The following is a 15,275-nucleotide window of genomic DNA, read 5'->3' as shown; positions in this document are numbered from 1 at the left end:
TGTTACACCCAAAACACACCTATGATTTATCAAAGGACTAAATACAACCCCTTTGTTGCTGGCACCTTACTTTGTGCCCAGAATATGCACTTTTTAACAAGCAAAAGTCATTGAACACTATATGTTGTTGATTTTCTCTGTAAAAAGATCTACATAAAAATGACACCGTTTCTTTTTTTGTGATAAGCTCAGCTCACTGACTGTGAGTAGTAGCTTCATATTTACAGCATAAATGGTATCAGTGTTTTCATCTTACTCTCAGCAAGAATAAGCAAATAAGCATATTTCCCCAAAATGTCGAACTATTCTGTTAAATGTCAGCACTGTTTGTACTGGAGTAAAACCCATTTGAATTTTAAATTACAATGGAATAAGAATGTTTTAAACACTTGATTTTTTTATGCATAAGTCATATTGTTTATTATCTATGTACAAATACTCATTCTTTCCATGGCTGGCATACAAACAAAAATGCTAGTTGTGGGTGTATTGTCACCTGCTGCTGTGAACAACGTCTCCCGGGCCAGCAGCCAGTGTTGGGCGGCAGTGATCAGCTGTGGAAAGTCTTTTCTGGTGGCAGCCAGCTCTTCTATCTGGTTCTTCACAGTGGCCAGTACCTAAAGGGAAACAGAAAAGAAACTGAGGATTACTGTACTCTCCCATCTGCTATATTTACAGTGAAGTAATTAAAACCAAATCATTGAGAACAACCTTGAAATGTGCAGCCTGGTTGTATTAATCAAGGATCTCTTGTTCAGTTAAGGAAACAGAGAGCAGAGAGAAATACTCCATCTAACTCAAGAGCAGCTACAGAACTGTGCTCGAACAATTCTTTATATTTGTATTTTCAATCTCACTCCTGAAAGGAAAGATGCATCTTTCAGTGCCTCTCAGTGATGCAACAAAACCTGAATCTTTTGTTGTATTTTGCTTCTTGTCTGCGTGATAAGGCTCAGGGTAAGGAGAGGAAATAAAAGGCTCTCTCCTGCCTCCACATGCAGACACACGACGTATTTGTGTTACCTGGTAAAGAGAGCGAACAGTCGGCTGAAAGACCAAGTTGGTGTTGATCAGGAAGGAGCGCAGCAGAGGCTGAGGGTAGGCCGCCAACTGGGCCAGGATGCCCGTCAACAACAAGTTGACATGAAGCGAATTAGATAGCATGTTCTCCAGACGAGACAACAGCACACTGACAAATGGACCTGCAGGAAGTAAAATCGTAAACTTTTAACTGTCTGAAAAAAGTTTTACTGAACGTTGACGCTGCTGCAGAGCAAAGATTTTTCCTTCACTCACCAGTAAAAGGCACTGACTGGCTTCTTCCTGCACTCCCGCTGCTAAACTTGACCCCAAATGGTGATTGCATTTTCTCTGGCTCTGGTGTCTCAGCAGAGAAGGAGGTGAAATCCATCTCCTCCTCCTCTTCCTCTGCAGGTGTGACTGGCTTCTTCAGCTCTCCATCAGGTTTGACCTGTTTTCCACCTGCTTGAGTGTCCAACGCACGAATGAGCTCCTCATACTGAGCCAATAAGTCATCACCCGCCGCTGCAGCTGTGGTGATTTGGAGTTGGGTATTGCAATCTGTCTGACCTATGACCTTTGAGTCCACGCTGTTTTTATCAGCCATCACAGAGGTTGGAAGTGTCACACTGAGTCCGTTTTTTAGGGGAACTTCTGCTGAGCCTAGTTGGTTTTCCTCTGATTCAGACCTTTTGGATTTGAGCTTTACGCGTTCGACATCTTTGGCGTCTTTCTTGGCAACAAGATCGTACACCATGACGTCGTCCTGGAACTCACTTTCCTCAATATATGAGCCTTTTACCAACATGATGGCCGTTTTCCTCATCTCCTGGATGTGCTTTGGGGGCTCAGCAGGAGGCTCCTGCGGAGGTTTACTCTCCGCAGGAGCCTCAGCGGTCTGCACCGGGCACGCATCGTAACTATCATCCCACTCCAGCTCCAGCTGAGTGACGGAGGGTGGCTCCGTGTTCGGTGGCGTGCTGGTTCGAGGGCGAGGCGCTGCCAGCTGTGGCACTCTTTTGAAAGCTATCTGGGTTTGTCGAATCTTCAGTAGAGGTTCCTCGAGGACGCCGGGCTGGTATTTCTCAGGAGGGGGGTCCTCGCCATCGTATGGGGCTGACCAAACCTGGCAGGCTCGTAGGCAGCTGCTGATGCTTTGACGGGCGTCGTAGAGGTAATGAAGATAACTGACATCCAGGTATATTTCTGAGCCGATGGTGCAGGAGTTACCTGAGCCATCATCCTCCTCTAAGAAGCTCTCATTTTCCTCTGAGAAAAAAAAAAAACAGATCTGAAATGTTGATAAAATGTGGCGTGCAGCACCTCCACGCAGCTCTCACACAGAGCAGAACTAATGAGTTTGACATGTAGCTACAGGGGGTAAAGTGATGTAATACAGAAAAACAGCGGGAGATATCACAATTTGATAAAATACTCATAATCACCCCAGTTATATGTTCATGTCCCAGATAAATGCAAATCAACATATTGCAGCATAATGTACTTATGTTTGCTCGGATTAAAAAAATAAATTATACCTCTTCATTTCAATTTCTTGCTCTAACTGCTGCAGTGAATGAATTCCCATTTTCCTCCGTCATGCTCAGTCTGTTGAGTTTGTTTTGACTGCATTCCACTGTTACTGAGGTTATAACATGCATTCACTCAAACAGGGTTATGAAGAGTAAAATCTAATAAATAAAACTGCCTTGCAGCTGATTTGAGAGCAGCACAATAAACGTCCATAAAAGCCAATTACAAATAAAGCTGAAAAGCCGTCATTCATGGTGGCTTATTTGGAGCATACGCAATACTTAAAAAATTAAAAGGTTTCACTATACTCAAGGAGCATAACTCAAACCTCCAAATTCTCCTCTCTCTTGCGGCTGGGAGCTGGGGCTCAGTCTCATGCATGAGGACACCTCAGAGTTGTGGATGCCTACTGACACAGGGCCTTAAAAAGTTGAAGGTCATTTTTAAAACTCACAGCGTCACCATGCTTCCTATGCATTTCAGCTACAATAATTATTAGCTTAATTCTATGTAGCGCTTGATATACTCCCTAAAGGATAATTCTTGGGTCTTCTGTTTTTATTGTTGGCCATTGTTCCCTTTGATTTTACCTATAAAGGTGAAGTGTGTAAGATTTAGGAGGATTTAGCGCCATCTAGCATTGAAGGTTGCATATTGCAACCAGCTCAAACTTCTCCCAGCTAGAATTCCTTCAGTGTTTACTGTTCAGGTTTTTATCGGAAGCTGAATTACCCACTGAGGTCTCATCCTACACAAACAAACAAACGGACCCGGTGATTTAAACCACTAAAAACACACAATAAAGCAGTTTCACGTTACAAATCAGCTCATTATAAAGTAATGAAAACACAATAATTCTTTCAAACCTAAAAGACCTTCAAATAAAGTGGTTTGGTTAATCTGTCATAACTCTTGGCTTGTTTACAACCAGTATGATCTTCTAAGTCGTCGAGTTTTATGTCTCATCAGACTTCATTATAACGAGGTCTCCCTGTTCCCAGATCTGAGCAGTTGCTTTGGTGAAAACAATCATTGTGTCACAGCCCATTGAAATTGTGTCCAAAATGCCAAAGACAAGATCTAAGCTGTAATGAACCAGACAAAATGTTCCTTTAATGTCCTTCTTACCCGTGGTGCTGGTGTTGTTGGGAGTCTCCCCGCCCTTGCAAAAGAGGATGGAGTCCAGCTGTCGGAGGGGCGGGGGGCTGTGATCAGGAGAGCAGCAGGAGGGCGTTAATGCCAGGATCTTGGCTGCTGACACTGAGTAGCAGTCTCTCTCCCCCACGACACGTCTCTGACTCAACATCATGTGATTACAGGGGATCAGGTACCTGGGGAGGTAGATGGGAACGGATCCTGTTAGGAAAACCAACGGGTGGTCATAAGAGGTGGGAGTAAAGGAGGGATGTGCACAGACAGATGGTAACACAAGGCTGCACAGTGGGAGGCAGAGAGTAAAAGCTCATCATGTCGTAAACCAATTAGATGTACCATGCTTCCTAACTGCTATGAACCCGTGTGAGTGCCACTCACCTCAGTACGAGCTGCAGCATCACATCTTCACAGTATAAGCTGATGAGAGTGCGGAAAAGTGCCAGTGACACGGTGCCCAACTGCAGAGTTGACCAGAGAGACACAATCAAACACATTACAAACACTGAGGACATTTATACTAATTAGTGTATTAGTCAAGAAAAAAAACAAATCAACCAGTTGATAATTATTCAATCACATACAGTTACGGGTATTTTGTAAGCCTTGCTTTTTCTATGCATTCTGGCCTTTTTGTCCAAGTCACTAAAAAGGAACCATTTGTAAACCTGTCCAGGGTGAAGGTTTTCAGAAACTCAGTCACAAATGAGGCGACATTTTGTGCAATGGTGGATGTGACCTAAACAGTCCTGTAGGCTTGAGCAGTATAACGGTATTACAGTATACGAGGGTATTTCCCTGAAGATGTGTTTTTCAACACCGTCATAAATACAGGCGCTCCTCTTTCTATTAAATTCACTGCATGTAGTGCACAGCACGCACCACAAGAGCTCAGTCTCCAGTCTCTACTGGTGGAACAGGCAGCTGAGCTGAAAGATACTGTGACACCTGATAGTGGAGGGATATGTAACAGGATTGTAAACAGCCGACGGCCAGCAATGGCAGAGAGACACCGTGGGGAATAACGTCATGTTTTTTTAAATCTGATTTGGTGAATTAAGGAATTATTTCGGCCAAACCGGAGCTGGTGATCAGTGGGACAGTGGACATACTAACTAGATTCCTAGCAAGAGCAACCAAGATGGTTTGTGTGAGTTTTATTTTGTTTCCGTTGAGTTTGAATGTAGTCGGTTTGATGATGAGTTAACAAGGAAATTAAGCCTCATCAGTCCTCCATGAGAGGTGGGGTGAGAGTTTTTTGTCAAATATAAAATTTTCAATAATAATCTGTGTGTATGTTTTACTTTCAGTCAAAGGTTAAAACAGCATGAGGTGCCAGTTTTTAAAGTTATTAAACATCAAAGGAAGAAGAAAATATTAAAATAGCAGTGGGATATTTGCATGTTAGTCAATGTTTAATTTGGCTCAAGGTCAAAAATTTGAAAGGCAAACACATGTCGTACTTTTCACTGAGTGGCAGGTGTGCCAAAGCTGACTGTGAGCAAACACTGGAGGGAACTCCCCGAGCCATTTACACAGTCAAACAGCTATGTAAAAAACAAATGACCTATTCATGTTAAAAATGTTTCAACTGTTAAAATGCTCATATCAGTTGCTTTGCGAAGAGGATAATGTCACTGCAACTGAGCATCACCATGGCAACAATGTGCCAGCCTTGGTGCTGACATTTAAAGTTTCACGGTGGATCCAAAGTGCCTCTGGGGTAGTTTTCTGGAGTTATTAAACATGAGTCATGCTGTATTTGCGTGTGTGTGTGTGTGTGTGTGCTTTTCGGAGAGACGTGTACATCTGTTTTATTGGCAGTTTGCTGGGTTTGTCCTGTACCTGAAAGGGGGTGTTGATGCGGCTGACCAGAGTATCTAAAATGTGGACACTCTCGTGACGGTGGAGGAGGATGAAAGACAGGAAAGTCTGCAGCAGGGCCGGCTCAGACGCAGTCCTCAGGAAGAGGTCGAGGTATGCTGTGGTAGTCATCACCTCCTCTACGGTCAGCTTCAAAGAGGCAGAAAATTGTCAGTAAGTTAGTGTGTGTGTGTAAGTAACTTACACAAATAAAAAACATCATGCAAGAGAAGAATCTGTTGAAAAAGCCTACAGTTGCATAGCAAGATGTTGGTATGTTATGTGGATATTCTTACACAAATTCCACAAATTCTTCAGCTCTGCACATATTAAAGCAAATACAACAATTTTAAGTATTTGTTACAAATGAAACTATTGTGTGAAGCTCCATTTGAACAGGCTTTATTTTTCTCAGGGAAGTGGTGGAATTTTTTTAAGCCTTTTTCTAGGCTTTCTGCCGTGAAGTTGGATGAAAAGGTCAATACCACTCTCAAATCTCCATCCATCCATTATCTGTAACCGCTTATTCTATTCAGGGACCACAAGGAGGCTGGAGCCTATCCCAGCTGACGCTGGGCGAGGGGCAAGGTTCACTGTAAACAGGTTGCCAGACTATAACAAAGCTGCATAATACAAGTGTGTGTATCCCTTTTATCACTGTAGACCTACCAATAGAGACAGACAACCAATTATGCTCACATTCACACCTAAAAAGTCACCAGTTAATCTTATATCTGCATGGTAAATATAAGGCTACAGCCAGCAGCTGGTTAGCTTAGCTTAGCACAAAAACTAAAAATGGGGGAAACAGCTAGCCGGCCACCTACTGACACTTCTAAAGTTCACCAGATAGCTGCATATGTATGCAGATATCTGTAGACAAAGGGACAAGATTTTGGTATTGGAAGTGTTCTGGCTTCTGTTTGTAAACCATTAATCGTCAGAGTAATACTGACCAATAACCTTTGAGCAGCAGGTAAACAGTGCATGTGGAGAGGCAGAATGAACTGGCTGAAATACAAACTAAGCTCCTTAAAAAAAAAAAAATAAATTAATGTCTACATTCATTAAAAAATAAATCAGAAGCTGTTTTTGAGATTAGCCAATATAGCACATGGCGCATGAAGAGGAAGTCTTTTGGACCGGATATCCACCGGCTCTCCAGAAAAATTGGCCAGTATTTATTCTAGGCTAAGTTGATCATCTCCTGGCTGCAGTTTTGTATTGAAAGGACAAATATGACAATGGTATCCATCTTCTCATCTACCCACTTCTCTTTCCCAAATGTTGAACCATTCCTTTATTTCAATATGTGCAATGTTTTTCCCCCTTCCACGTCTTTCTTTTATTCATGTCACATGACTCTCCACAGCTTGTAATTTGGTATTTGGTAAACTGCCATCCACAACAGTAAGTTTAGTTACATGGGAGCATGACTGCATACTCAACCAACCGAGGCATTACACGTAAGGGGATGAGGAGAATGAAGAAAAGTACCGACCTTGTGGAGAGCTGGTGCTAGGACAGGCACGAGGAACCCGTTGTAGATGTAACTAACTAGCTGGTCTCTGATATCAGGATGGGCCACCTGGGAACAGTCACATGTTAGTGATGAGTGCAGTCGAGCGGAGGGTTGCAGCCGTTTCACACGTGTGTATATATTTTTCATGCAGCAGAGCCTCGTCACGTGTTTTCACCTGAATAACAGCGTTGCAGAACTCCAGCGAGTTGAGGAACTGGACGAGGGACGGCATCTGGAGCCAGTCCTCTCTGTGCAGGCAATGCCACTCCTCGTTGGGAATCTCCAGCTTTGTGGGCAGAGACGAGTAGAGGCCGCTCAGCCCTGTGGCCAGAACCTGAGGAGACAGACAGAGGGGCCCACATCAGATGTTACAGCGCTCTGGATAAAGACGAGAGCTGATCTGGGATTATTATAACTCACTATTGGTTAATTAACATAAGTCAAAGTTTTCGCTAATCATTATACATATCTCTTATATTTATACTGTGCATCATTCCTGTGCAATATACTTCTACTTTCTGTGCGTATATTTCTATATTTATCATTGATTTTATTTGTATTTTGTCAAGTTTTTATCTTTTCTCATTTTATTTACCAGTCATTCACCCCTTTTCCTTTTCTTTTGAATCTTGAGCTGCTGTAACGTGAATTTTCCCGGTGTAGGATTAATAAAGTTTTATCTTTTTCTTATCTTATCTGAAATTTACATCCCGCAGGATAACTCAGTAACTTTGGTTGTGACTTTTCTAATAGCATCATAATTTTCATCAGTTTTTTTTTAAAGTGGTTTAACATAAAGGTGTTTTAGACAATGTTTTTTTAATTCTACACTAATCTGTGATGCTATTCAGCTGCAAAACTACACAGTGAATATTTATATATATATTTTCTCATATATATATATATATATATATATCTAGTCTAATGAAAAATAATCTGACATAAAGTGATTGCAGAGAGAATATTATGGGCCTCATTAAACATTAACGAGGCAGTGTGTGGCATTAATGATATATCTTTGGCTGTCAGTTTTACTCTGAGCCTCACACAACAGATTTACAGCAGTGTTTTATTGCTCACTCCAACGCAAAATACTTTTGTAAATTATTTCTTCCTTTTCCATTTTGATAATGTAATACAGATGTAAACAGAGCGCTGCAGCAGCATCCATATCAGCCTCCTCCTCCTCACACAGCAAGACATATGGTTTTATACCTCCTACAGGTCAGCTCTATAAATATTTGAGCAGCAAAGAGTTTTATTGCCTTTACCTTTTATCATTATGATATTGTAATTAGGTCACTAATTAATGCATAAATGTCAGCAGGCTTTCCACATGAGACATGGTCAGTATTAATATGTTTGTCTGTTTCTTAGAGATGTCATATTAAGTATTTACAGGGTGGGATTTCAAGCAACATCAGACTCTATAGCCCCGCACTCTAACTGCAAGATGAGTGCATCATTAGTGTTGCACTGATGCATACATCTTCTATAGGATTATCCTTGTAGCCTGCCAGTGGAACCAATTAAATTCAGACTCCAGTTGTTATACTGGCATCGCATCAAAAGCTTTTTCTCATGCAATGTCTGCAGCTGTGGGTAAATGCCATTATTTACATGGGATTAGCCTGCAACCGTGCCCTAATCTTATGAATGCCAGACATTTGTAACATTCAATGAGATGGTTTAACCTTGCTTCAAGTGGCGCTGTGAATTCCTCAGCTTACTGAAGATTATCACAGGGAAGTCCAAGATTCTGGAGTTGCTGTCAGATAATAAGTGTGAACAATTCCTCAAACAGAGAGGTTGATTAGTACGAAAATTAAAAACCGAGGGAAAACAGTGGGAGTGAGTCTGGGAAGATTCACGGGGACTAAAAAGTAAATGAGAGCAATAGCGAAGTAATTCATCACTTAGGACTGACCGGACAGAAGTAGGTATTCTCTGCGACGTGTTTGGCCACGCGCTCGTTCTCCGCAGACAGCGACATGATGAGCAGTAGTGCGTCTCTGGCCTGCTGGCCCACTGTGCCCTCCCTGTGAATGAAAGGGATGAGCAGGGAGAAGATGAGGAAGTTGGTGGCTCCCTGATCCTCACTGGTGTGGAAAAATAGCTCCAGAATCGAAGGGTCCTTCGCCAGAACGCAGCACAGCTGGTTGAGCAGCAGCACCAGCTCAGCTTCGACCTGTGGCGTCGCGGTGCCTGAACAGGACGACAGCAGCATCATGAGCGGTCGCAGGATGGGCTTGTGATGCAGCAGGGGCTGGTGCGCCTGGCCCACCAGCATCTCGTACATCTTTAGCTGCTCCAGCTTCATGTCATCTGTGAACTCCCTGCGGAGGCTCCACACAAAGAGACGCTCCATCACGTTCTCCATCACTACAAACTCCAGGATGGGGCCCATGGCACCAGCCTGACCGCTCTCCTCCTCCATCAGCAGGAACAGCATGTGCTCCACATAGTTCTGCACGGCGCTCGCCTCGTCTCCGGGGATGGGGCCGAAACGAGGGCTGGAGCCCGCGCTGAGGTTGATGACACCCAGGGAGGGCAGGGTGGAGCTGCTGCGCAGGGGGTCATGCTTTTCTAAGATCTTCACCACCTGCAATAAGAGACAAAAGGGATTTTACTTTAACTGAACACATTATCACACTTTATTATTGTGCACATTCTGCTCAAAACATGTTGTACATATTTGGTATGTTATTTTTATAGTATATTTTTTCAGATTTGTATTGTAATTTTCATGTTCTGTGTTCATGTTCTTGACTTTTTTAATATATCGGCCCAATTTTTACCTTTCCTTCATGAATTTATTACATGCACCAAACAAAAGGCAAATTCCTTGTGAGTGAAAGTCTATTAGGCGATCAACCTTATTCCGATTCATTAATAATGTATGAACAGCTGCAAACTTTGCAGAGTAATAAGTTATGATGCTTCAGCTCTTATAACTACATCCAGATAGAAAGAGAAAAAAACTGTTTGTGGCTTTCAGAAATAAAGCTATGTGATGGAGAAAATGACTTTTGACTTAAAAACCCAGAAGGATACATGTATTGAGAACTGGACAAAGTGGACAGTATATGTCTCAAATGTTAGACATGACTTTGTGTAAATAAGCATCTGAAATACAATTAAGTGTAACCATTAGTCCCCCATCGTCTGTGTATATATATTCTGATCCAATATTTTCGTTTAAAGAGTGTATTTATTTATTTGCCTACATATTCCTTTTTATCTTTACTTGTGAGTTCTGTTTATGTAGTTTTTGTTCATTTTGATATTCTAAACCAATAAAAAGAGAATTACAAATAAAAATAAAGAGATGTTTAGGGTGAAGATAAGGACATGTTTGGTGGACGGTTCTAAATAAAGAATACAAAACTTGTACAGATCATAATAAAACTGTTGCCATTTGTGTACTTTCTCAACAAAATCAAAAGGCATTTCTTCCTATTAAAACACAACCAGATTTAACAAACTGCCCCATTTCTTTGTGTACAAATAAACAAATTTATTCAATGATAAGGCTTTTACGGAAGACACTGACCAAGATTACACGGGTTAATACTTTTTTGGCGTGGTCTGCTTAGATTGGAGATGTGTGCTAGAGTAACATTTGAACACATAAGACGAGTTCTTTGTAGCAGTTTATGTGACCACTGCCTGCACTTTCAATTTGAAAAAAAAAAAGACAAAATAATATTATATAATTCTGTTTGGAAGGAGCTAAATCTTACATAGTGCACCACCAAAATTACATTATACACAAGAAACACTGTTGCACACTGTTGACTGCTTTTTACAGTCAACATGACCAGTAATGACCATCATTTTGAGAACACAATTGACAGAAACTCAATCAACGAGATCCGAAGACGAAGCAAATCGATCGCTGGGATTTAAAAAGTGCAAAAGCACAGAGTCAGTCTCCATTTCTGCTGACAAAGAGCATCTTAAGCATTGCCACTTACATAACATTAAGTATATAAGCTTTGGTGGGTGTTTCCTTTGGTTATCAGATTTAATCGTATTTGTACAGGCGGTGCTTGTACGCTGTGTTAAATCGAAACTGTTACATTGCAGGTGAAATCATTCCCTTCTTCCTGACAGGTTAATTATCAACAATAATGGGGTGTAAATAGACCAGAGGCACAGCACAGATAAACTCAGTTTGGTAGCACACAGTGAAACAGTCCTTTGTGTTTGCAGTCCCTCCCTTGTGTGTCGGCTGCGTAGAAACCAGAGACACAATAATGGAGCTAGTGTCCCCAGCCTGCCGTTGCTGCCATGACGAGAACTGGCTGTGCACAAGAGGACGGGGCATGGCCGATGGAAACGAGAGAACAGAGTGTGCAATCCCTCTCAGAGCCCGATGGGGCCTGGCCCTGTGGGCTCAGCACTCAGTCCAGTTCAGGCTTTATGGCCATTTCTGTAGTGACAGGAGGGGGTCAGGTTTGACATTTAAAGATTTTACTTACTGGACGTATGGACGAGTCAGACTGAGGTTGTGGGCTGCCTGCTGTCACAATACTGACACTATTAAGGTCAAATGCAGACAAGGTTAAAGTTAAAATATGATGCCTTGAGTATTTGTATGTTTTGCAAAGGAGCAACAAGTAAGCGGAAATGTTTGGTTTCATAAGTAGGAGTAATTATCCTGGTCAGGGATCTGACCTTCAAAATAAAAGCTGCTTACAAAAATGTTATAACTCAACAATTTGTTTTGTGTGCACTTGAGAAAGGCCCTCCTGTGGAGCTACTCAGACTGCAACTAGGGAGTTTCCAGGTGTGTGTTAGTCTGTGAAACTCTCTTACGCATGAGCACAGTGAAACGTCCCCAAATAAATGAAGGTTAACAAACACACTGACTGAAGTGAAATTTCAAATAATATCTGTCTCAGAATACATTTTAAAATACAATCATGTGTGCCGTGTTTTTAACCTAAGCATGTACTTTGAAGATATACATTATGCAGGACTTTCCAAAAAAAACAATGTTGCCTATAGACTCATACTGAAGTAATCCCTTCCAATCATCCCTTGTGATCCTTCTGAAGTGAGTGGCAGTGTGTTTATCAGCACACTCTGAAGGAGAGTTGGCCTGTTTTTCTGTTGGACAGGTACAGTGAGTGTTTTGACGCATGTCTTGTGTATTATTAATGAAAGATGACATATGTGGGGTCAGATTCAGACAGTGCTCTGAATTGCTCATTTTAAAGGTGCCAGTAATTCTGCAAAATGGTTCCAATGTATTATTCTGAATTAATGAAACGATTAGTTGACAGATGTCCAAAAAGGAAATGTTATTGTAAGTGTCAGAAAGCAAATTCAGCTGAGCGATGGGAGCCGGGATTAAGCTAATTTAAGAGAAACTCTGAAGTCTGAAGATGTTCTTAAACATGCACTGGGTGGGAGTGTTTCCTCATAACCTGTACATGTCATCAAACAGAAACACATTCGTAACATTGGCAGATTTATTAGGGGTCACGTGGTATTAACCATGAATGGAATGAGTCAGTAACTCGTCTCGTCACTATGGCTCCTCACTGTTTCTGTAGTTAGACGGTTGGCAGCCACAGCAACAGACCGATCACTTTGCATGTCACAACAAACACAGTGAGCTTTGTGAGGCCTGGAGAGCTGCAGATAACACACAGCGAACGAACATAAACCTAATCTTCCTACGAAACAGCCAGAGCCTCCTACTGAGGGACGAGGCCAATATTACTCACAACACGTTACTCTGATTTCAAGGTTTTCCGAACTGAAACCAAAGTCAAGAGCACTCTTATCAGGCTTCAGATTAGCGAAGCATGGAAATAAGACTCTACAGGAGTGGAGTTGTGCTGCCAGTTCGCCTAAAGCAAAACAAGCTTTAGCTCTCATTTCTCTGTTCACAGTCAGGCTGGGACTAGTGAAGGAACATGCCAATCTGTGGAAAAAAAAACAATAAAACGACAGACCCAAGACATGAGTCAAAATCAAACTATAAACTATAACACAAAGTGATGTTGTGCCTGCCATCATGTTCAGTGCCAACTGTCACTGATCTGGACTGGACTGTTAAGCCTGCTCAACTTGGAGACCTACCAGAACAAGTTTGTATTCAAAACAATAAGCTCACTGATAACACAGCACTTTCACATCAGTCTGAATTTACCAACCACATTAACTATTACCTTTAACACTGTGTGCATCACTGCAGTAATTCACACATTCCAAAAAAGGAGATGGACAAAAAGTATCTAAGCAAATCCTCTTAATCGATCATGCTTACTTTTCTAACTAGAATTTCCTTTGTCAAACCAGTATTTCCAAATAAAGTTGTTGCGATACAGGTATTGGAATTGCCTCCTATACTGCATAAAATGCTGGACTGGGCATCGGAAAGTATGCAAGCCTATGGACTGATCCGATAACACATGGTCGATTATTAAAATTGAAAGTGGTTTACACCCAGATAAAGTTTTTCCAGAAGTCAGTTTTTCTTTGCCGCCTTGAAACAATAGCCTACACAGTAAGTTACAACTACTGTTTTGAAGCGGTGAGGAAAAATAGATTATTTGTAAACAGTTTTACCTTAGCCGTAAGCAAAATGTATGCAATAATGGCAGTAGTTTATACTGGCAGGTCCCACTTGTAAAAAGGCAACATGTACAATATTCAAGGCTCTAGATTCAGAGTCTGCTATTTTTTTTTAAATGCAATGGTAACAAGGCGAATCTCCGTATTGGCTGATACGCAATTTCAGGTATCAGAATTGGTGTTTGTCTGTTTACAAAGTCAGTACTTTAACTTTAAGCTCTGTTTATCAAACTAATTTATTATAATAAATTGACATAATTCCTCAAGAACCAAAGAAATGGATCATATAACACAAATCCCCCACTAGAAAAGATAAATAAAATATTCTAAACAAACTAATGACAAAGAACAGTAAGTTCCCCTCCATACATACAGTACTAAGACAAAATAATATGTGCTTGATCCTGTAAGGTTTTGCCGCTAAAAAAAATTGCCCTGTTAAAATTATTAAAGTCACACCTACTCCTTCTCCCTTAGCGATAAATCCTCAATATATTAGTATGCAGATATTTTTCATTTCAAAAGTTTAAAAAGTATACTGTGCAGGACTGTCTGTTATTGTTCGTAGATAAGTAAAGTGAGAGTTAAAGCCAACCCACATCAACTCTCATTTGGCATTTGCCTCACTATATTTGAGTGAGTTTTTTTTTTTTTCTTTTGGTACTGTGTCTCTTGGATGCCTGCTGCCTACAGTCTGGTACCTGGTTGCTACATTTTTCAAAAGGGGGTAGACGCCTATAAACATCCCACAACACAGAAAATAAGAAAATACAGGCAGAGGGCACCACCAAGCACTTCTAGTGGGTTATAATTGATGATGGAAAGGGACTACTTCTGTATGAGTCTTGTTTTATTAGGAAGGTCCTGCATAGTATACAGTACATTTGGCTAATGGACACAAGCCGTCTCCTGCTTCCCTGAAAAGTTCATTCTCAGTGTTTGTAGATACTTTCAAGTGTCTACATCACAAGTTGTGATACATGAACGTGTTAAACTCTCCTCTTTTGGTGATGAATGTGAAAACATCCTTTTGGCGTCAAACTCTGCATAAATTCTACTCGAATTCTGCCTTACTAAAGTAGAAACTGACTCAAGTGCTGTCCCAGCGACAGTGAACTGCAGTGCAGTTATGGCCAGGGGAATATTGGCAGTGGGAAGCTGACTGTTTCAGACTTTTGGCTCTTCGCAGCAGCGTGCGTCCCTGTTCACCCCTGTGGGTCCTGGCAGCCTGTGAGACCTACTCCTCCCACACTGAGAGGAACACACGTTACACAGAACGACACTGGCCAGACACTGAGGGGTTTGAAAAGTGTGTTTGTAGCAAAGTGTCAGCGGCTTTAAAGTCCACGTTGGTAGCTGTCAGTGTGGGGTCTGACTCTTTAGCAGCGGCAAGAATCTGTGGAGCTCACAGCTAAATTACGCTGCATTCCTCGGTTATTAAATTTGTCACCAGATAAACTTGTAGGGGTTAGTCAGTGGTAGTACATAGATTTTTTACTCAAAGGTCCAGCGTGTAGGATTTAGTGGAATATATTGGCAGAAATGGAATATAATATAACAAGCATGTTTTCTTTGGTGTGTAGTCACCTGAAAA

At 41.5% G+C, this 15,275-nt stretch overlaps 1 protein-coding gene across 4 annotated transcripts in view; it reads right to left on the bottom strand.

Annotated features, from left to right (window-relative positions):
* The window catches only part of fhip1aa (FHF complex subunit HOOK interacting protein 1Aa), a 39,211-nt gene that overhangs the window by 5,086 nt on the left and 18,850 nt on the right, over positions 1 to 15,275 (bottom strand). For all 4 annotated transcript variants that reach the window (XM_042485308.1, XM_042485306.1, XM_042485309.1 and 1 more), the window contains 9 exons: positions 9,018 to 9,692; positions 7,266 to 7,424; positions 7,070 to 7,156; positions 5,551 to 5,718; positions 4,087 to 4,166; positions 3,682 to 3,884; positions 1,297 to 2,289; positions 1,024 to 1,202; positions 497 to 617 (listed from right to left, as the gene is read on the bottom strand). In XM_042485308.1, the coding sequence (XP_042341242.1) occupies positions 497 to 617; positions 1,024 to 1,202; positions 1,297 to 2,289; positions 3,682 to 3,884; positions 4,087 to 4,166; positions 5,551 to 5,718; positions 7,070 to 7,156; positions 7,266 to 7,424; positions 9,018 to 9,692 (2,665 nt within the window). The remainder of the gene's footprint in view (positions 1 to 496; positions 618 to 1,023; positions 1,203 to 1,296; positions 2,290 to 3,681; positions 3,885 to 4,086; positions 4,167 to 5,550; positions 5,719 to 7,069; positions 7,157 to 7,265; positions 7,425 to 9,017; positions 9,693 to 15,275) is intronic.

This window comes from Plectropomus leopardus, chromosome 4 (assembly GCF_008729295.1).
Source record: "Plectropomus leopardus isolate mb chromosome 4, YSFRI_Pleo_2.0, whole genome shotgun sequence".
NCBI classification, from domain to species: Eukaryota; Metazoa; Chordata; class Actinopteri; order Perciformes; family Serranidae; genus Plectropomus; species Plectropomus leopardus.
Note: the sequence above shows the minus strand (reverse complement) of the source record. Positions and strands in the feature narration are given on the sequence as shown.